We start from the raw sequence: 24,450 nt of genomic DNA, 5'->3' as shown, positions 1-24,450 counted from the left end.
GTTAATTCCAGATATGACCTACAGTTTGAGAAGGCATGACTACTCTGAAAAGGTTAATACCATATATGACCTACAGTTTGAGAAGGCTATCACAAGAGATAGAAAACATATACATGTTAAACCAACAGACAAATGGAGATACAATGAAATTTTGCCATGTGGGACTCAAGAATATTAGTATTATGTGTTGACTAATCTACATTATAATGATCTTATATTCTTACTCACAAAATAAGTTCAAATTTTAACTGAATACTTGTAAATTTGGGGTTAATACATGATTCTTAGATAGCACTAGCAGGGCCATAAAAAGTACAGAATTCAAAACACTGTAATAGTATTTTTTTTAATCTGTAAGATTTGAATCATACAATCTATGCCTATGTATTCTACTGACAGGTAGAACTTTCCTCAAATATCAACTTATCTATTGATTTACCAAAGTTAAAGTTAACCTAGAGTCTAGAGTAAGAACAACTCACCAACTCGTGCAGATACAACACTATATGGTATTTTATGTAGCTCATCTAAAGTAGTTAGTAACTTTTCAGTGTAAGTTTCTAATTTCTGAAGGAGAACATCTGATGTTTGTAGTCTTTTCCAATCCTCACTGTATTGGGGATCCAAAATAACGCTCAAAGCATCAAGTAAATTCTGAAATAAAACAATCAGATTTAGGTTTTAAACAGTAGAATATTCATTTAAAATTCTGTTTTTCAATATTTGAATTGTTTTTATTTCTAGTTTTTTTTATTATATATAAAAGGTAAATCTTATAATCAATCTACAAAAATAAGTTAAATTCTGTTTAACAACATTACATAAAAAAAAATTGTCAGGAAATTATTATCAAGAGTAATATGAAACTGTAAATTTGCATGGGGTTGATTAAGTTTTTGATTACAGGCAAAGATCAGTGGGGTCATCTCAGGATCAGGGTCAAGATTAATTACTAATATGATTGTTCAATGATATTTAATTGACCAATGAGGGTTAGGCGCTTGTTATCTCTTCACATCTGTTTAGATTAGCAAGCATTCTGGCAATTGCACTGAATGCTAGAGGACGCCATTTTAGTTTTCTCAAGAAAAGTGAAGATTTTTAATTTCCCACCCACCTACTCCCTTGATTCTTTAACAGATTTATATTTATAGGTATTATTTTTTAAATTAAAAATTTTGAATTTCATATGCTGATGATTTCAATCTTTTATTGTACAATATTTGTTTGTTTATACATTTTGTAATTTATTCATTGAGGATGGCGTTATTATTCCCCACCTTTGCAAATTATTGTCATTAATTCAGTTTTGGTTTATTACATAATTGTTCATAACATTCCGTTGTATTATGTTTTTAAGGTTTCTGAATAAATGACCTTTATCGCAAACCTTGTGTTAGATATTTTGCAAATGAACTTGAATCCTTGGAGTATTTCCTTCTCACGTCAACAGTTTAAAAGAAAAACTTGACTGACAAAAAAATTATTCCTGAAGTAATGTTGTAATAACCTATAATGTTGTAATAACCTATAATGGTTTAATTTTTAAATTGTTATTTGGATGGAGAGTTGTCTCATTGGCACTCACACCACATCTTCCTATATCTATTGTGACAACAAAAGATTCATTGAGTAGGCATAGTTTCTTAAACAATTTGTTAAATTTCTAACATCATCCACCTTTTACCATTGTTGTAATTACAGCAGGAATGGCACTTATTTTTTTATTTTGTAATTGAAGACTTTGTAAAGTGTCACTTGTAAACTTGGGCATTCTCAAGATCGATTACACATATTAGAACATGCAACACTTTCTTACTTAATTTCACGTATTTCCAACATTTTGGTGCCATGACCAGGATGTTGGGAATACGTTAATGCAAGATTATCCTTATAATATACCTGAACATATTTGCCATCTTGTTCTGATGTAAGATTCATTCCCGTCTGCTTAAGTTCATAGTCCAATAAAGTCATTATAATTCTATAAGTAATATCTAGATCCTGACCAAACAATATTTGTGCAGCTTGTAATGATTCAGCTAAAGTTTTCATGGTGGTCTTGGCTACAAATGGATTCAGTTTCAACTTTCCTTCTTCTATTAGTCTAATCTGAAACAAATAATTATAAAATCGATGAATGGTTTAGTTTGAATTTTTGTGTTTTAACCAAACCATTCCCTTTAGGTTTAATGATAATTTTATCGTGTAAACAAATAACAGATATAAGAATATATTAGCAAATTGAAGAATATTCATGAATATGTTCTCCTTGGTTAGCTAAACCAGATGAAAATTTAAACAATGATCTTAAAACCAACCTGTTCCAATAATTTTGTTAAGCCTGAACTGGTACAGTTAGTAAAGTCTGGTTCGTCCCAAAGTCTTGTCTCATGGCTGCAGTTTCTTTTAGCATCACCTAACAAAAAATATGTATACTATATAATGTATTTCCAAGGTGTGATCAGAACAGTAGTTCTGCTTATCATTTATTATAGTTATATAGCTATGGTTTTGGCAAAATAACTAAATGGTTTAATATTTTTAGCATTTCAAGTTAACTTCATAAATTATTGGCTGATATCACACAATATAAATATATGCAGTTTTTTCAATATATGAATAGTTGCAGAATTATTTTGTGCTTTATTCTACTTTGTTCTTTAAAGTCTTTACTATATTAAACCTTTATTCTCATGTGATAAATTTATCAAATTGCAAAAATCCAGTTCACATCCTAAGAGCTAGCCTGTAAAATACAATATGTTACAACCTAAAATGTCATTCCTTCCAAGATCCACACAATGTATTAATGTTACTAACCTTTGCCTCCATGTGGACAGTCTCTGATTCTGACATAACCATACTGTGTACCGTCCCACCATACATTTCCTATATAGTTTCTGGGACAGACATCAAACATCACTGAAAGATAAATTAAACATTACAAAATATTGTCAACTTATCATCAGCCTATTATAAATATAATTTCTTTTTTCTAGGGGATAATTCCTTTTTTATGAATTCTTGGATGAAAGTGTTCAAGATAAAACTAATACATTTCCTTAGGTAGAACTCAATTACTGTAAACAAGTTTCTTTTTAGGGATACTTTATTTTGTGTTTTACCCTTTCTAGTCCACATCACTGCTAATCAATTTTGAGATCTTCTAATTTACTTGATGTAGTAATAAAGATCCAAGTTTTACATTTCCGCAACAAATTAATTGAATTATTTGGTAAATTGTAATATTATTACCTTTACAGCCTTTTTCTTTTTCTTGTAAAGTAATACCAGCATAAGGACTTTCACACTGATTACACTGTCGACCAACCACAGACTCCATACAAGGACATTGGCCTGTCACAGGATGGCATGTGTCATTGATGGGATTAACGACACCCTTCATGTAACAGTCACACGGCAAACATCTATCACTGCCAACTGGGTGATAATGGTTAGACTGAAAAAATATTACAAGCCTGTTTATAAATCTTTATAAAACACAATGTATGATACTTTACTCATCTTTTCTACTATTCTCAATCAAGTCTTAAAAACGGAAAAATATTAAAACAATAATATATATTTCATCAAAATTGACTGAATCAATATTTGAGACCTACTGATTGACATTATATCACGCCCAAATTTACACTGTTCATTACTAATGTTGTGATGAAATTCATTTATGACAAATGAGAATAAAGCATACTTAAAATAACTTCCTCAAAAGTGTTGTTTCCTCACCTTGCATCGACACTCTCTCTTGGTAGTGCCACAGTGACCAGAGAATCCTTTGTCCTCGGGACAATTACATGGTCCACAGATTGGAAAGCCATACCAGTTGTCTGGACATGGCTGTAAGATTACTTCATCACAATACTGGCCACTCAGTTTTTCACCACATTCACAATGGTACCCATACAAATTTGGTGAAGGACTTCTACAGAATGCAAAGTTCTCACAAGGATTGTAGTTCTGGCAGATATCCTGGCAATTTGGTCCAATTGTACCTAAAATAAGTAAATCAATAATCAGCTATATATCTTATAATGCAAAAATATGTTTGTCTGCAAGGCTGGTGTTTGCAATTAGCCATTTTCATACATTTCTATTTTCCATACATTTCTATAGGTCTTAGTTAAACAAATGTGCCATGTTTTTAGAAATGAAACCAAATTGAATGTACCTCATCATCTTTTCTAGGACTAAAGTTAAAATGAATTGACTTGCACAGCATTTCTCAAAACTCTTATGTTTTACAACACACACAGTTGATTTGGTTTTATACATGTTTAATAGCTATACACAATTGTACAATTGGATGACTGTCATATTTACTTGACAAAAGCACAGTGTTCTCCCCAGATATTTCATTTAGCATCCTGGTAAACAGGGGAAATAGAAATACCATCATGTTTCTAAAAATTATAGCATCACATCCATAGCATAATCTATATAAAACCCACTTCAGATAGCATTACATTTAAGATTATAGCATCACATTACCATGATGCTAAAAGGCCATGGGGACAACACTGAGCTGCACATGTTAAAAAATAGCATTAAATTAGTAGTTAACATATTGTTTTCAGTTGTGTATAATTAGGGTTTTTATAACCTTGGTTTTTCAGAGATTGGGTTGTGTATAATAAGGGTTTTTATAACCTTGGTTTTTCAGAGATTGGGTTGTGTATAATTAGGGTTTTTATAACCTTGGTTTTTCAGAGAATGGGTTGTGTATAATTAGGGTTTTTATAACCTTGGGTTTTCAGAGATTGGGTTGTGTATAATTAGGGTTTTTATAACCTTGGGTTTTCAGAGATTGGGTTGTGTATAATTAGGGTTTTTATAACCTTGGGTTTTCAGAGAATGGGTTGTGTATAATTAGGGTTTTTATAACCTTGGGTTTTCAGAGATTGGGTTGTGTATAATTAGGGTTTTTATAATCTTGGTTTTTCAGAGATTGGGTTGTGTATAATTAGGTTTTTATAACCTTGGTTTTTCAGAGATTGGGTTGTGTATAATTAGGGTTTTTATAACCTTGGTTTTCAGAGATTGGGTTGTGTATAATTACAGTTTTTATAACCTTGGTTTTTCAGAGATTGGGTTGTGTATAATTAGGGTTTTTATAACCTTGGGTTTTCAGAGAATGGGTTGTGTATAATTAGGGTTTTTATAACCTTGGTTTTCAGAGATTGGGTTGTGTATAATTAGGGTTTTTATAACCTTGGTTTTTCAGAGATTGGGTTGTGTATAATTAGGGTTTTTATAACCTTGTTTTTTTCAGAGATTGGGTTGTGTATAATTAGGGTTTTTATAACCTTGGGTTTTCTGAGATTGGTTTGAGTATAATAAGGGTTTTTATAACCTTGGTTTTTCAGAGATTAGGTTGTGTATAGTTAGGGTTTATATAACCTTGTTTTTTTAGAGATTGGGTTGTGTATAATTAGGGTTTTTATAACCTTGTTTTTTCAGAGATTGGGTTGAGTATCAAACATACCTACAGTATTACTCTAGTCATATTTGTAACTTAACAATTTTTTTAATTGTATGTAAAAAGTTTACATTTAAATCCATGATATGCCAACTCAGAAATAACATGTCATATTTCATTAATATTTCCAACTTACTAAGTGTATTACTGAACTATTTATTTTTAGTGAAAAGAAGACAAATTTCAATTTCCAACTTACAACCAATAAATGAACCTTACCTGGTGGACATTTACAAGAATACTGTTCCCACTCATTTACACATGTGGCTCCATTACTACAGGGGTTATTGGAACATGGATTGTCGACAGCGCATCCTTCACGTGCTTGGTGTACATCAGGTTTAGTCAGACCTGTATAACCATTGTTTCCTACCAGGGCATTCTACAAATACAAACATATTATTTACTTTTTATCTAGTAGCTATGACAACTTTCACATAATGTTCAAGGAAGGGTTATTTAGCAATTATTCTTGAAAGTTATTGTAATAATTAAAATGTGTATATAGCTTCATGTTGATCGGACAACAGCTTTACTGTTATCCAACATAAATCAAAACTGTTCGGCCTTTTGTCTTAAGTCTCACTAGCAATCATACAATATCTCTGTATTTCAATATTTAACCTGATACAGGACAAATGAATCAACAGAAGGATGCAACTCTGCAAAACTGACACACTAAATTTGAATATCTGAATTCACAGTATGTGTATATTCAAGTTTTTCTATATCATCATCTTATGAACAGCACCAAATAATGTAAAAATATAGATCATAAGAAGAAAAATAAATGTCCATGGGACACAGATGATGCCCCTGCTTGTATGTAACTTTATAAAAGGACATAAATCAAGAACTGTAAAAGTTATGCCTCCCAAATTTAAAATTGATCTGTGTTTTGTGGATATAAGCATTGTGTATAAGTTTCATAACATTTGGTTGAGGCATACTAAAGTTAGAGAACTAATATTAATTATGGGACGTAGGGAGGGATAGACATATGTACAGACAGACTAGGGTAAAACTTAATGCCCCCTCTGCTAGTTGTAGCAGTTTCTCAATTAATTTTTAATGAATTTATATCACAAATCCATATGATGATATCTTATTACACTAACAGCTATAAATATTTACCTGAACACAGCCTGTAAACTGGTTGATGACTGGTCCAGTTCCCTGTCTCTGGCCACCTACAATCACTTGCTGGATCTGTTTACCTGCTATGGTAGGCTGGATTGTGAAAGTTTTCTGCAAAGAAATACATACATTATTATTAAAATAAGGTGATGTGGTATGATAGTGAATGTGAGAAATTATAAACAACTACTATCCATGAAGAAACTTAAATTAATGGTTAAAAATATGGAAGTTGATTACAGAGAGATGAAAACGGTAAGAAGAGATGGCAACACATTACGGGTACCCTCAATAATTCAAACTTGAATGCTATTGAAATCCAATACCTTTACAATGTTAAAAAACAACTATCTCCTCATTTATTAAAGTATGTTCTAAAACTTACTGTCCAATGGCCATAGTCCAAGATCTGTATCAGTTCTGATGAAACTTTCAGCCAGCGAACTTCAAAATAATGCCAGGTACCATCATTGACCTTCACATGATCAAACACAAATCCAACATTGACATTACTGTCTGTATAATTATAGTGGATGTAGCCATCTTCCAACTGAAATTACAAATACAAATATTTTAAAATTCATAGTTAAATTAGTTACAAAAATTTAAAACATGTCTTCATTATTTCTCTCTCTGCAATCTTTTACATCTACTTTGATGCATACATTAAAACATAGTTACACAAGTGTGTGAGTATAGTAAAGTAAGCAAATCAACGCATTACAATATACCAATCTTCAGAGACATTGTAATATGTAGATTTCATACCAATGTGAACGGTATGAGACTTGGCATTTAGACTTGCTCCATGTATTTGCAACAAAATCCTAAAAATAAAAGTTGTTTAACTTTACATGGTTAAATCTATTCCATCCACCATAAAAATTTTGAAACTTTTAAAGATTCTGACAAAATTCCTCATGCTTAGAAAAATAAAATTGTTTTGTCTTCTTTAAAGTTACATAAATTTATCTCTTACCCGTTCCAAGTAAATATCATCAAAGAACTGAAATTGAATACACAAATATAACCCTACATTAAACCTACCTGCATGAGAACAGATATTCCACCAGTTATCACTATATGCATCAGCACACCATTAGTACTACGTGTACGGAAAGATATACCATTATGCCAGTCCAAGTAAATAGTAGGGCTTGGTAATGAAGAGGGTTGGTAAGACAAGTAACCAGATCCTTCTAGTCGCCTTGGTCCCTCAGATATATCTGAAAATATATATAAATGCTTAAAATAAATCTCAGAACATGTTTCAAATGGCAAGTATGTATGATGGAAAAAATATTTTGAATGTAGAAAATATTTGTATATTAAGGAAATACTAATTGCTTTATGAAATTTTCTCAACTTCATGAATATAATTTAAAAACTGCAACTGAAAAATCCAAAAACAGGACTATGGCATCAGCTGTGTTTTTAGATAAAATGCTGAAAAAAATTACTCAAAGATAAGTGTAATTTGTGGAAGCAGTCGAAATGTACCAAGGTTTGAGGAAGTTCATGCACCAAATAGCCATATAAAATGTTTATAATTGTACTTAACAAGACCTTAAAAAAATCATTTTGTCGCAGAAAAAAAGGAATACATAATCTATCACCAAACTGGGTGAAGATATAAAAGTCACCAAACCACAGTAGGATTTGTAATTGATTAATGATAATCTTAACATAAGCAGGACACCAGAAATAGGGTTCACCAAGGTAAAAATATAAAAATCCATCTTCCAAATAAGTTATATTTAAAATGACTGCAAATTTTCTACTCACTGTCTGAAAACACATGTAAAAGATATAAAATAATAAATTAATGTTTAAAATTATAACAAGACTGGTATGTGACTGTATTAATAAATAATGTCAGACTTTACAAAATATAAATAAAATTGATTGTCTGACCCTAATACAAAATCAATAACTTGGATAATTTCTTCAAATTCTACTAAGAAATTTGTTTAAAACCTGTGGATCTAACCCTTCTAGATGAATAATCTAATAGATTTATTTTCCCATACATAACAAAAACATCAACCACCTACCAACAGTGCAGTCTTTGCCTTTTTTGTTTGGTCCACATTGACAAATATATGTCCCCCATCCTTCATAACAAGTTCCTGAAAATTAAAGCAATCAAAATTAATATATTTTTTTATCCGAATTGCTACAATATTAATTGACTTATTTACTAGTAAAGTTCAACAAATTTCACAGCAAAGAGGTAATTTTTTTCTCAAATTCCTACAATTCCAAATTTAATCAGTTCTTTCAACCTATGACCTTATAATGAAATGATGTCTTGATCTACCTGTGTAGATAAAGTGTTGCTTAACGAAATTAATCCATTTACTGATATTATTAGAGACTGTAGTCTCATGTACTTCTACCTCATATTTTATAAACTTCATTTTTCTCAAATCAGGTATACAAACCTCCATTTTTGCAAGGATCTCCAATACAAAAGTGTTTCTTAGCATCACATCCAGGAGATGTACCAACACTAGCTACTGATTGGTTCAAATCTAGTAGTGCATTGTCTAAGTGGAAGTCTTTAATACATCCATCAAAATCTTTGGTTTGTATCTGGAACTGTGCTGGTAACTTGGGTAAGCCACCAATCTGCAGGGGACCAGTCAGATCAAACAGTCTAAAACAACTTTCAGATGGGTTGTCACATCTGTAATCAAAAAATAAAGTAGATGAAAGATTTTATATAGTTATAATTTATAAATAGAATTCAACAAATCACTTGGTATATGCTATCCTTTTATGAATGGCAATAATTGTTAAAGTAAGAACAATGCTGTTTATTTAAATAGTTTGTTTTCTTCACAGTAGTATCTAACCAGCAGCTGTGACAACCTTCTCCACCTCCTTTAGTAAAGAGTACATTTAAAGGGGATGATTTATGAATGTAAAACTGGATCTACCCACCAGATTTGAGCCTGTACTAAGTCGAGACTATCTGGACCATGCTTGTATGTATTACATGTACACTGTTAGTGATTCTATTTTTTCGTGCTGTAGTTTATTCCGTTGTGGTCTGTTTTACTTCCATTATTTTTCATTCATTTTACACTGATTTAAAATACTGAAAAGTGTAAATTTTTGCCATTTATGCCATCATGTAAAATGTGCATAAAATATTCCCTATACAAAAAACCTTCAAAAGTAAACATAATATAAACAAGTAAACTCTGGTCATTCTGGTGCAATGAAGGGTCAATATTAACCAGCAAAAACATGAAATTGTCTCTAAAATATTCCAACAGCATAACAGTCAGTTGTTTTTTTAATATCAATATGTAAAACGTACAAGGAAGGGAGTAGTGATTTTCCTTCTGCAGCACATCTATATGTTGATGATAATCTATGTCCAAATTTGACAGTTATTGCTGTATCACAATCTTCACCTACTGTTAATGTAGCAGTCTGAAAAGAAGAAATATCAAACATCAACATTCTTTTTTAATTCAATAATCTATTTTTTTTTTAGATATAAGATGTCATTGGCTTACTGCAAAGCCACTGATTTAACAATGATTTAACATCACAAAAGCATGTTAGAAATAATATGTCAAAACTTCATATTACAGGTTTTCTTGTCTAGCCAAGTAATTATTCGATCATAATTCAGAACCAAGTAATTATTTGATCATAATTCAGAAACATCACAACTTCCTCTGTACTTCAATGTATAATCAAACCTACAGAGCTTATAGGAAATATAAGACCACTGTCTACTCTGTACTTCAATGTATAATCAAACCTACAGAGCTTATAGGAAATATAAGACCACTGTCTACTCTGTACTTCAATGTATAATCAAACCTACAGAGCTTATAGGAAATATACGACCACTGTCTACTCTGTACTTCAATGTATAATCAAACCTACAGAGCTTATAGGAAATTAAAGACCAGTCTACAGAATATGAATAGATATTGAACTGTTAAACAAGATTGGCTGCATCAGACATTGATTAGTTTACTGCTTAACTATGAAGGTCTGGATTGGGTGTACCAAAAAGAATAATCAGCGCAAAATATAATTAACTAGAGAGCCATTTAAGGAAGAAAAATGTTTTCCTACAACTTTTCCATTTTTAAATGATTTCCTTTTAGTATCAAAAGTTCGGAGCAGATTTGGTGACAGTTACCTTCAAAAATATATAATTGCTTGTAATCTTGTTTATAGCGATTTTTAAAAACTTTAAAAGGTTTAACTTAACAAAGAGATTGATAGAAAGAAATTAATCTTATTTAAAAAGAAATTCTTGTAATTAAGAAAATCAGTCATTAGTCCCAAATCAACAAGCTAATTGCAATAATTAGGAACTTGTACCTATACTTAAATCTTTAAAACAGATAAGATTGATATCTTAATTTGTTCAATTAAAAATAATTTAAAATAAATCGATGAAATATAAGAGCAAATGAAAATGACATGAACATATATCATCTATTCAGAAATCTACATTACAATACCCTTGTTTATGACAACAATACCCATGTCTCCTACTCAATACAAAAGTGAAATTTAATGCCAAATAAATTGGTTCTAAGTACAGGTCATATAATATTATAGGTTCTCTAACAGTGCGACTGGTACAACGTATTTCTATCTACCTGCTCTGAACCTAAGTAGGCATGAAATGAAATATATAAATTTGAAGTTAAATCCTCATCATGGTATTCTAACATTTAAGATCATGTATCCCACACCTGAATTTCTTAAGCGTGAGCTATTGTACAAAGTTAGCATAGACAATGGGGGTCTACAGGAATTTAAATAGACCAATGTCAACTGCCTGTGTTCTTAGAAACTTCACTAAAAAATATAGCGACTTTTGGCGAAATTGGGATATCACTGAAGCTGTGAATTTCTGACATTCAACATTCCCTATAACACAGCAGAATGATTCGACTCCATGACCACCTACATGTTACTATAATTGTCCACTTAGAATTTATAAATATTTTAAAAGTCTCCCATCAATTCAGAAATTGAACTCTTTGAGATTTTGAATTTAATGTGAATTGAATGTTGGGTCTTTTCTTAAGAAATGTGGAAACCTAGTAGGTGTACTTAAAGCTTCACTGACCAATTAATGACCAAGGATGGACAACAATTCCCCTTTCAATCTTAATATATGCACAAATCTTTATATTCATAATCTAATATCATAAATATTAAAATTAGTTATTATTAATCGCATTACTATGACAGGTTCCCCAAACAGTACCCTCCTAAGTTCTGGTGATCATAAGTTAGGAATACAATAAGACGTTTTCTATACCCCTAAAGAGACACATTTACAACCCGTCAATTACCTGGTTTCTACCTGTGACTATTGATTGCAGGTAAAACCCTATGATTACAACGGTTTAGCAAGTAACCCTATCCATAAAAGATATGTCTAATTCTAATGTGTTTAGATGACATGACCGCTTCAATAGTTAATTATGTATGTTGAAACTACTATGTAAATGTAAATATGTTTTCGTGATAAATAACTTGTAAAACGGTAAATACAGTTTTACAATCTTGGCAGCCTTTTAAGGTATTTAAATTCATTTTATTTAGTTATGAAAGCATGCCCTTTTTTCTCTTGATTGTTGCTTAGAATGCAACACCATCAGTTAACCACGGAATTTAAAGTCCCATAGTATATGTCAATTATTATAATTATTCTTTTTAATGTGACACATCGGTACTCATTCAAAATCTATGACGCTTTTCACATTCAGCACAAATATTAAAACAGCCTTCTTATGTAAAATCAAAATGGCCTTTTGAAATAAACATAAACAGGTCATCCTTCCAAGTCGTAATAATCAATGGAGATGTTTGTTGTAAAACACAATTACTTGTACAAATTTGGTGTATAAATGAAGACATTCAAATTCAAGTCTTTTAGGTCTTTTGTTGTCAACTCTTAAGGTACTTGTCCTACTTCAAAGATGAACATATCACCAAACAAAATTTATTTTGAATAGTTTTGTACACAAATTAAAGCTTATAAAATCATTTTGCACAAGGAATTTCTACCTAGTTTTTATTTGTGTAATTTCATAAAAGAATTAAATACCAGTATTCCAAATAAAGAAAAAAATAATTGACTTCATTTAAATAATCCATTGAAACACTTCATTAAGTTTTTCAATTTGTTTATTGAAATGTGTTTTTATAAAGCATCATCATCACTGAGGTAAAACCAACAAAACATTGCTTGTACATCAATTACATAATATCTAATGATATAATCAATGCAGCTGTTTTCATATTTTTTTTTACCAATGTGCCAATTCACTTTTTAGTAATAATCTGATAAATCATTTCTCTTGAGATTGAAGAAGAGTATGTTATCAGCAAATTTATTATTCTTTGGCAAAGAAATTTCTTTCTGTATCATTGATTTTCAAAATTTAACTTATTATTTGATAATTAAATAATTTTGGGAGACAAAAGTATGTAATTCTTAAGTTCATCTCAAATAGCTGAATATCTTCTCAGACCTCTACACAGCTAATGTGTTCTTATTCACAAGAAATCATTTCAAATAATTAAAAATATTTATCATATAAAACAAATATAGATAGACATAAAACCTCATGGTGACCTATCTATATTATAGAATTTCAAAAAGTAAATACAGAGAATTTTTCGATGACACTTAATTATAAACAAGCAAGAAGGATCAATTGCACTGGTCTGTTTAAAAGTGTGTGTTGAAGAAAGTTGCTTTGTGAATTTCCAATAATTATACAGAATGAATTTTAATTGAATGTGAATCATACTCTACAGACTCATCTGGCTAGTAAAATGGAATTCTATAGAAGGATTCATAATCACAAAAACTAGTAGCCCCGTCATTGGAAAATTGACAATTCAGTCCACCTTAATAGCGTAAAACTTATAAATAATGACCTGGTATCAAGTCTTACTCTCACATTGTATATACCGTATGTTTTGAGTGAACACATTTTTGATCAGATACTGATTCACATTAGGTTGCTTTCAAAAGGCAAAAGAAATACATACCACTTCATTTTATTTCAATTCTTTTTCAATTCATTTTATTTTTTTTATTTTTGTAAGGTATTTCTGACAAAAATGAGGTATATCAGGGGCAGAATCAGCCATTTAAAAAAGGAGGGGTTACTAACCAGGACAAAGGGGGTGTTCCAACTACATGTCCCCATTCAAATGCATTGATCGTCCAAAAAAAGGGGGGTTCCAACCCCGGAACCCTCCCTCTGGATCCGCGCCTGGGTATATAGATAGCTTACCAACATTGGTAAAATAGAGACATGGGTTAAACACAAAATAATTATAATCCAAATTAAAGACAAGTGTTTGGACAAAAAACTGAAGTTTTGAGTACTATGAAACTCAATCAATACTTGGAAGTGTTCAATTAAGGTAAGTATATCCCAAATAATTCTGCTTTCCGTTGTCTCACAGTTGCATTATCATACTGGATTTTCCATCACAGATGATATGAAGTTATTCCAAAATGCAATCTGTCCAACTATCGTTAAATTATCAGATCATAAAAAGCTGCATTTTATTGGAAATATTTGTTTTCATATTATATCCAAGGATACTATTTTTACTTATTGACCGTTTTCCCTACAGACTATTGTTTTTTACTCTAGGCATTTAATTATTCATATCTATATTTGAGATACAAAAGTACTCTGATGTTTTCCCATCATTCCTCAACATAACCTTTGGTAACTTAATGGCTAAATCAATATGTGTCCACTAAGAACAAATCAATATTAAATTGAATCTTTCCATAAAAAACTTGGATATCATACATCAATTAGAAGTAAATTAATTAAGCTAGCAGACTTTCATTGGATATTTTGTATAAGTTTCCACTTAAGGTCCATTCTGTTTTGCTGTTTTCCACTATAATTCATTATAAATCACCATTGTCGTTTGACATCAGGCTAAACCATGTTTATAATGAAGTTTTTCGTAATCTACACTTAATCTCTTGGTCTGATCATTTTTTCAATATTGACTTCCTGTGGAACTATAGTGATGTCGTCATTAACAATGTCATTATGTACAAAAATTGTTGGACCTAATAACTTTACATGCATACCAATCAATTTCTGTTTGTTATGAAATTTACATACAACTAAAAATATACCAAATTCAATTATAATATGTACAGAGTCATTGCCAAAAGCGATTACATAATAGGTGCATATTTTCACATTTTTACAAAGAAACACAAAGTACATTTCATTAGCAATAATGTCATGATTTTAATGCCATGTAATGAACAACACTTGATGTTATCAGTATCTTAGCATGTGGTTATAAAAAAACTTTTACTTCTTACAAAGTGTTTTTATTATTGATGATAACCACTGAAGTAAATATGAAATACATACCACTAGGAAAAACTTCTAAGACAGATTTAGAGAATCTGTGATGAATGTTGATAAAATATATACACTGATATTTATATGTTTGGTGGAAGACTAAATCAATACTGCTATAAAGTTTTAGAAATGACAAAAAATTCAAAATTGAAGTATAGCTAGGTCGTGTTAGTAACAGAATAGATAATACCTTCACACATACAATTTGACATCAAAACTTCAATTCCCTATGCATACAAAGTCACAAGTTTGCTGAAGATTGATATTCAGTAATATTTCAAAGTTAGAATACTGGTGAAATAATAAGATGTGTGAATGCCTGTCCAGACAACTTTATCACATCAGAACTTGCTTAACATATCTGAAATGAACCACCTGTTTGGTACTTACTCTGTTTAAGTAGTCCACACTGACCCATGTCCATTGACCATTACTGACACCACCTTGGACGTTAGTATTAACTATGATTGTATTATTGCCAAGTGAGAAAGAGAACTGGACTTGTTCATCAATTATCTCCAGAGCAATGTAGTCATGCTTTTCATTGAAGCGTCCATTGTAAAAGAGCAAGGCATTCTTAGCTTGTGTAGCAAATCTGAAAACAAACAAGAGGATTACATTTATAAACTTTAAAAAAAAATATGGAGCAATACTGGGAACAAAAATAATTTATGTAATATTACAAAAGCAATTGTCAAATATAGTGATTTAATTCTTGTTAATCTTTTTACAATAAATATTATTGCAAGGACAAATATTTCCATGGTTTTCATGCTTTCATCATACAAAATTATCCCTCTTTTCCAGTAATAGCATTGTTCCATTTTTTAATTACTTTATTGTTTCATAAAGAAGACAGCAAATGAAGCATGATGTGATTCATATTCAATAAATAAAATGTCATTTTGCTGTCAGGTTTCAAGATATAATTTAACATCATTTTGATGTTAAAAAACACTGTTACAATATTTGAGACTAAATACAATATTGACATATTGGGAAAACTTCCCATATTAATCACAGTGATAGGCAATAAAACAATAAAATTCATAATGGCTTACAAAGTTCATACTAAATTCCCACAAGAATAATCAATAATTTAACTTTCTTTCCTCACAAAATTGCAATTTATATATTGCAATTATATCCTCAATGGTCATTTGAAATATTTATTGTACCTTGGTTTCCTAGTTATTAATAATTTCATCCACTTTTTTTGTTTTACCTGTTTATTGTTAACATGCAAATAAATATTCCCGTATTCAAGATTACATCATAAAATGTGTGAAAATATCTGACGTGGTAATCGTTTCCATCTACAATCATGGTGTAAAGAACACACTAATTGACTGATGTTCAGATTCATCCCCCTCGCAAATTGTGCATTGAAATCGGTCCCCCAAAAATAATCTCTAAATATTCATGTTTACTTTATATTTAAAGCTACAACACACAGGTCCAAGTCTTGTTGAAACTTAGTATAACTTACATTCTTATTCTAACTTGAAATGTTGATCAAACAGTTTAAAACTTGTTTGAGTCTGGCCAGTGAGTGGGTATAAAGCTTAGGATATACTCATTTGTTTACTCAAAATAAACATTTCAAAGCAAAAATAGTCTTAATTCCATGTCTAGAACTAGTAAAATTATTGTAAAATCCATGGTCAAATAACAAGAAAGTTAGTTTAACATGTTGTATGCCATATACCTACAATTGAAAATAAATCACCAAAAAGTTGAAGGAATAGGACTATTAAATTAAGAAAGACGATATATAACAAGTGAACAATTGCTATTTAACCTTTCTTAAAAGAAGATAGAGCTATTTCACACGTCTCTTGCCAAAAAGATTTAAAAGAAAATGATCTAATTGAAGCCTTGATTGTTCCATTAGATTCCTGGGTCATCAAAAAGTGAAAAATAATAAGTTAATTTTCACTGTAATTTCACAGTTTCTCATTCCATTGTCATATTACAAAAGGGTCTGAGTGAACAATTTAGAAAATATCTTTCAACTTAAATCTATCCATTTAAACTCTTCTTATCAAAACAATTTATTTAGCTGACAATGCTTTGTCACTAGATGGCAAAATATTTACCAAAACAATATAAAGAATCACTGAAAAAGGTGAACTTTTCCTTTGTTCAGAAAAACTTTCAGTTTTTTACCCTTATTTCATGACTCATCTATAGAACAGACTTTTGAAATTCTGGTTTCTTAAAACTATAATCAATGTCAGACTAACAAAAATTTTGGATTACACAATCATTGACAATAACATAATTAAAATACATATCCTGAATAAAATCTAGACATTTATGTTGGTTTTTTTTATTATATCAAAACAAATTTATTTCTTCAGTTATATGACATCCAGAACTGTATATTGATGTTATAATGATACGATGCTGCAAGACAAAATGTATTTCTACATGCACTAACCATCTGTTTACAGAAATAGAATGCAATCATTTCATAAATCTGAAATTCTTATGTTGATACTGAATAACAATGTGATAAAAGTTACAATTTACATTAAGAAAGTTTTAGTTAAATGAATTTATGTAGATTTCAGAAGATGATTGCCAATGAGACAACTCCCCATCCAAATAACAACTTATAAAAGTAAACCATTATAGGTGTTTATAACAAACCCTTTCATGTTATATAATGATCATTATGACATAGGAAGAGTGGATTCATTTATTTTCGTGGGTATCAATTTTCGTGGATTGCTGGAAACTTGCATTTTCATGCATATTTGATTTCAGGGTTTTGCCAATCTCTGCATATAAAGCCTATTGAAAATATGTTATTTGTTGAACATTTGAATTCGTGGTTCACCTGTTCCCTTAAAACCAAAGAAAAATTGGTATCCAACGAATAATGATGAATTCACATTTGTATGTGATCAAAACACTTAAGAAAACTGTAATCTTACAAGAAGTAATGATTGTTCAATGAAGCCAGTCACAAAAAGTGTTCTACTTATAAATTTTCTCCCTAGAGATTCTAATAATTACTTGACATCCTCAATTTTCTGCTTTCCAATCAAGAAGAGAATGACCATTTGATTCCAGTTAGAGATACTGATTGCCCTGGAACAATGACCATCCAATATGAACTTACTGATAACTCAATACTTATTAGGAGGTTTCAGGAGAATAAAAGACTAATCCAATTAGTCTTATCATTCATAATCTTTGGCAAGACCCACCTATTCAATAATTCAATACTCCATTCCAGGCGTAATCTTTTCTTACAGATGAAATCGGCAGAAATATTTAATTCCCCTTATTACCTTAATTCTATGTTAAATCGGTTCCTGGATTTCAAAGATGGAAATGTCAGATAAGATCCTTTGGTGAACCTCCGAGTTGTCAGTTGACAGAATTCATTGTAATGTATTTGTTGGCAGCCATCACATCTAAATCCACCATTGATGAGAGGTACACAAGGGAAAGAGTTCTGACACAAGTCATTTGGACAATTTGTTACATCAAATTTTTCTTTGGTATTGATCTCGCAAAATTTTCCTGAAAAAGAAAAAATATTCTGTAAGTTAGTCAATAGTTTTTAAACATTTTCATAATGCTAGGAAGTTACTATTGATCCTCTATAGACTCGAGTCATTTTCAGTAATTTAGTACTGAAATCATAGGCATAATGCTTGAAAGGGTCTACACGTAAAATAACCAGAAATGTGAGGCGGAAACAACTTGAATTTCAAAACCTGCTATAATTATAATGTAAGATTTTCAAGGGTTTTCCAGGAATTTGATGACATTTCCAGATCTTAAACCACTGGAATAAGAGTGCATGCTTCGTCCAGATTTCAAGAGTGCATGGGAACCTCATCGGAATCAAAGCTGCATCTGCTGTTCTGTGTGTTAGCTATCAAGTAAGCAATGGGGATGCTTTAATCGTAAGGTATCAGCCAAAAACAGTTGAATAATTTATTCTTTATATCTTGAATTACATAGAATCAGTTATAATTCATGCAACGGAAGGAAGCTTTTCTTGAAAATATAAAGATGAGGAATTGTATCCCATCAAAATATCAATATATATGCTAAATGACAATAACAGTAACACTATATTCTGTCTATTGTTTTGTACATCATATCAATTATTAATAGATTAAAATATGTAACACTTTGCAACCCATCTATAATTTGGTAGATATTATTGTTGTATGATAAAACTTAAGGAACAGTGCCAATAATATGGAAATAATATTACCCATCTTAATTTCACATTATATAAAATTTATATATTTTAGTTTGCTGGAGAGAAGTATATTTTGATAGATGTATTTGATTTTCCCATGACATGAGGCATTACCTACAAAACATGGAAATTATTGAAATATACTTGTTGTATTGTTCCAAATATTTGACAATGTGCTTGTAAACAAAATGTCATTTAATATTTTCACACCATAACAAAAAAGTTCCCCACAGTTTGCTTTTCATTTATAAAGACACGAGAGAAACAATCACTTTCTAATCTGCCAACCATAGCCAAACACATTCATACATTTAAGAGACCATTCATGAATATCACAGTGAAAATATTTTGGAAGCTAAGAAAATATCCTTTGTATTTTAATCAAAAATGATGCAAATAGGGATAATTGAGATTACAAATTGAAATTTATTAAATACAACCAAATTTGAAAGAGACACTGAAGATACCCATCCATTTAGTCAAAAAAAATTCTGAAAACTCTCTTTTTTTAGGGCTCCATATCTTTTTTTACTAAAGGGGTGCAACCACAACAAAAACTAGTCCACACCTAAATAGCCTTGTTTGACCTTGAATAACCCTTACAATTTATAGACTTTACTCATAATTCTTTTATAGAAATTTAGATAAGTGAGCCTGAGTAACCACAATCGCTGTATTTACATGTCCCAAAGTACCTGCCATAATATAGGATTTTTTTACTGATATGTACCAAAAGGCTTAAATATTATCAACCGCAATCTTAAAGTAACCTGGGCTCATCTCTGATTACCTAAATTCTCTACTCATTGTTTGAATGTACCAAATTTCCTTCATTTTATGTTATGTTTGGTGATGTATTGAAATAGCAGTGTGATAAATGGCACATAGAAAATTGAACAATGGATAATAGTAACAATGTGAATAGGACTATAATATCATATGATATTGTGTTAAGTAATTATACAGGGAAAAAATATTCTAGTCCTTTGTGTACAAGACAGATTACTGAAAACCCAAACACCCAAATAACATAAATATTCAACGCTTCTTTTGTAAAAAATGTGCAAATGAATCAACAGGATTATAGTGTTTCAGTCAGGATATGCATACTGATAGCTTATATCTGTGACATAAATTTAGAGATTTATAACATTGAATATTGACACTGTTCTGCATATAAGTGTTATAGGTATTCTTAAGCACAGCATGAATCAACATTGTTATGGTGTCAAAAGGTTTTCTTTCCTTGGACTGTCTTTAAATGGATCAGCTGCAGATTTTTGACATTCAAATTCTTACTGTATTTATATTTGCATGAGTGATTACCACAAAATATGGGAAGCATTTTCATAACATAACTTAAGTTAGAGAACGGAAACCAGCTTTGGTATGTACGGACAGAGAGACGTACATAAGTACAAACAGACCAGAGTAAAACTTAATGCCCCCTCTGCTACAGCGGGGGCATAAAAAAATTATGGATGACATGATTTATAATGATTTAGTATTTGATGCTTTCCTTGTTTAGAAAAACATAATTCCTCAGCTAAAAGTGTGAAGGGAGATGCCAATCATTTCATACATAGAAATAGAACCCCCCCCCCCCCCCCCCCCCCCTTCTCCTCCAACTAGCCTAATGATCAACCAAGTTACAGATGTTTTGAGTAGTACATGTTATGCAATGGAAATAATTATGTCACAAAAATCAATCTACAATTGTAATGGAATTACTCTACACCAAGAATATCAATAGTGAAACATTGAGTCTTACAGGATCAAGAAGACTCTGTATCAGACTAGATCATAAATCTCCCCTGACAATAGATATGATTGGGTGATAAGTATTTTACAGACAACTTAGTAAAATCAATTCACTACATAAAGCCTCATTTTCTAATACAAAATCAACTGTTTTTAACAAATACTAGAAAAAATAAAACCAATAGTCCGACTCTTTTAAAATTTATCTGGAATTTTACTATGAATGACAGTCTATATGAATGCTCAAATACAATATGGAGTATTGGTAATTAAAATAATAAAATGATTAAATCGATCATAAAACGAAATTGATGTGCTCATATGAAAGACCTTTTTCTAATGAAGTTCTATGCTTTGTAAACTTTAATTTACATAATTATTATCTCTGAGCTCCCATAATGCAAGAGTCAAGTTAATATGCACTTGGGATATTTTATTACAGCATGGAAGTATATATTACCAATACAGTTACAATAAACAGGCATTTCAACACCTCAACATTGAAACTGGTAGATCTTAAATCCTTACAAAGTTAATAGAATGTTTAATATTTTAAAGATCTAATGTGGCAAATTTACCATAGATAATATTTTATTATGATTTGTTTAACCATTTATATATTTTCAGAATTTTCTGAAAAAATATTTCTGTCAGGTTTATAAGCCTGTTTTTGGAGTTTCATACAAACACCTAATCATCTAAATTTCTGAAACTATGGATGAAACCCACATTGGATCCAGTTGCCGAAGGTCCCCATACCAATTATAGCAAAACATGTGTTAGTTTTTCCTATTTGTGACTGCCATGTCCCTATTGTAGGCCCCATAAATAGATGGACCTTTCAAAAATCTTTTTATTATTTTTACCTGCAAAGTTCTGAGCACATTTGCATGTGAAGCCTCCTTCTTTCCTTATACACTGGCCATTGTTTCTACATGGATTGCTGTAACACAAGTCTACTTCCAAACTACAGAAAGCTGAGCTGTTACCTACGATGAAAATAAAGATAACTTAACACAAGCATACTTATAGTGAACAGTTAATAATATTCTGATGACAATTAATTCAAAATCATGTAATTTGCTGTTGTATATGAGGCAAAATAAGTATAGTTTTTACTTTATATTATATTTACAGATTATGAAATTAAAAGGAAGGGTATGGTGTATAAATTCTTGACAAAAATCCCTTCATGCACCCATTATATAGCAAAGCATAAGAACAGTACTAATATGCTGTTACAATCTCTGGTGCAGAGATCCTTTCAATACTTCGTAACACTACTTGCATAGTAAGTGCAATATTGCAGAGAATGTATGGAACGGATATGAACACTGCTCTGGAGATTGATGATGTAATTCAACTCCGAGTTACATCAAGGCCATCAAAGTGTTGTGGAAGTTCAAAATGATCTACTTTCAGAATTCTCTATTAGATGTTGAAAGTCTTGATTTGAGCTTACCTGCAAACCCTAAAGGACAAACACATTTATATCCATTTCCTGGTCGTATAGGCCTAAACAACATCATATCGGAACTAATGAAAGGTTCTGCACTTCCATAGGATAGACTAGATATACAGTTGTCAAAGTAGGGACACATCTCTACCAAGCACTCATTATCATCAAATGGTAGAACCTGAAGAAAAACAAGAATTGTATGATATAAACAAAAGAAAAACATATAATGTAAAATAAATTAAAACACTCATATTTTTAAGGAAATAAATTTCAGAGATTAACACTATCAATGAGAATTGTAATGATTGGGAATTTTATGACATGATATATATCATAAATCTAATACAGAGTCAACGCAAACTTAGGGTTGTTAAATATTTCTCAGATCATTTTAGTGTAGAATGTCAGAAAGATAGAATTTTGCTGACAAAAAAGCTGAAATCAAATGGCCTCTTTTGAAAGAGACAAGCAGGGGTATGGTAAGTATAAAGTGAATATTTTGTCTATGTAATTTTCAAAATAAACTCAAGCTGTAATGGTATATTGCAAGATATATGTACATTATATGTATAAAACAGGATATAGGTGTCATAAACTAGAACTTGAATGTATTACCTAGTACAAAAACTTTGGGGTATAAATGTATTTGATTTCTCACAACATCTTTTGAAAAGTAGTGTGTTTAGATATTTTATGGCTTTACCAAACATAAACTAGAAATAATTTCTGATAAATCCATCTGATTTATTTCATTTAATTTAAATACCTATCTAAAGATAAGTCATAAACCTGAGTCAATACTCAACAACAAAAAAACTTTTCAATTTACATATCTACCTCTCCATGTTCATAAACTTTAAACTACCATTAATTCTTGATTCTTTAATACTATTTTGAAATAAAAAAATATTGATTGTCTAGTTTGTGAAAGCTCCTGAAGCCTTATTTATATGTTACTCAAGCAGCTAGATAGATCTTAGGTCAATATTTGTCAGGGACAATATTTCTTTACAATGTTGTCAGAAGCTTTTTTTGAATCAAGCCATTTGAGGGACATCCTAAATTATCATACATTTGTAGGACAGCTTCCTAATTGCATGGAAGATTCTTTCAATATGACATTTACTGTTAAATTTTGTGATAAACAATTTGTTTTTATTTGATAAACCAGTTGATACACAATAATGAACATCAAATGACGACAACAACTCATCATCGAGCCATTGTAAGAAACTGCCTTGAGAAAATAACTCGGAAAATCCTTAAGTTGCAGAATTAGTGATGTGGCAAAAAACCATAGTAACTAAATTGCATCATATTGATTGACAGTTTAATCCGTTTTTTATTCCTTATAAAGTGTTGTTGTCTAAAACTATTTCTAATGCATATCCTTAAATATATGGGATCATGTTTTTTTTTTTATTTGTTACATGTTTTAGTTGGTTTAAACTGAAAGTTATTTGAATCAATATCAACAAAGTCTAATTATTTGAAATTATCATAATTCTTTAAAATTAGTTCCATTTAATAATTTTTGTATTACCTATCAAACTTAAGACACTATTACTTGAGACCAGACAAACACTGATATTTTTTATCAAAGGTCTCATACATTGATGTTGACCCAAATTTTAATTAATGCAAAAACAGTTTTATATATAGATTAGACTGTTGGTTTTCCCGTTTGAATGGTTTTACACTAGTAATTTTGGGGCCCTTTATAGCTTTTTGTTCGGTGTGAGCCAAGGCTCCATGTTAAAGACCGTACATTGACCTTAAATGGTTTACTTTTATAAATTGTTATTTGAATGGAGAGTTGTCTCATTGGCCCTCACACCACATCTTCCTATATCTTTTAAGACTTCTTAAATCCCAATCAAATCAATTCAAAGGTTTCTGAAATGAGACAACAATGTATTAGTCCTCTAGTTACTTAGCTCAGCTG

The 24,450-nt window shown here is 30.6% G+C and overlaps 1 protein-coding gene across 5 annotated transcripts in view; it reads right to left on the bottom strand.

Moving 5' to 3' along the window:
* LOC134719205 (cadherin EGF LAG seven-pass G-type receptor 2-like) overlaps positions 1–24,450 on the bottom strand; it is a 55,100-nt gene that overhangs the window by 18,027 nt on the left and 12,623 nt on the right. For all 5 annotated transcript variants that reach the window (XM_063582215.1, XM_063582241.1, XM_063582221.1 and 2 more), the window contains exons 3-19: positions 22,509–22,683; positions 21,913–22,035; positions 18,357–18,591; positions 15,445–15,649; positions 9,966–10,081; positions 9,082–9,326; positions 8,692–8,766; positions 7,685–7,863; positions 7,023–7,187; positions 6,635–6,748; positions 5,720–5,882; positions 3,751–4,016; positions 3,259–3,463; positions 2,824–2,925; positions 2,322–2,419; positions 1,903–2,112; positions 483–654 (exon numbers count right to left, since the gene is read on the bottom strand). In XM_063582215.1, coding sequence (XP_063438285.1) covers positions 483–654; positions 1,903–2,112; positions 2,322–2,419; positions 2,824–2,925; positions 3,259–3,463; positions 3,751–4,016; positions 5,720–5,882; positions 6,635–6,748; positions 7,023–7,187; positions 7,685–7,863; positions 8,692–8,766; positions 9,082–9,326; positions 9,966–10,081; positions 15,445–15,649; positions 18,357–18,591; positions 21,913–22,035; positions 22,509–22,683 — 2,848 coding nt within the window. The remainder of the gene's footprint in view (positions 1–482; positions 655–1,902; positions 2,113–2,321; positions 2,420–2,823; positions 2,926–3,258; positions 3,464–3,750; positions 4,017–5,719; positions 5,883–6,634; positions 6,749–7,022; positions 7,188–7,684; positions 7,864–8,691; positions 8,767–9,081; positions 9,327–9,965; positions 10,082–15,444; positions 15,650–18,356; positions 18,592–21,912; positions 22,036–22,508; positions 22,684–24,450) is intronic.

Source organism: Mytilus trossulus, chromosome 1, assembly GCF_036588685.1.
Source record: "Mytilus trossulus isolate FHL-02 chromosome 1, PNRI_Mtr1.1.1.hap1, whole genome shotgun sequence".
NCBI classification, from domain to species: Eukaryota; Metazoa; Mollusca; class Bivalvia; order Mytilida; family Mytilidae; genus Mytilus; species Mytilus trossulus.
This window is presented reverse-complemented; position numbering and strand designations above follow the sequence as displayed.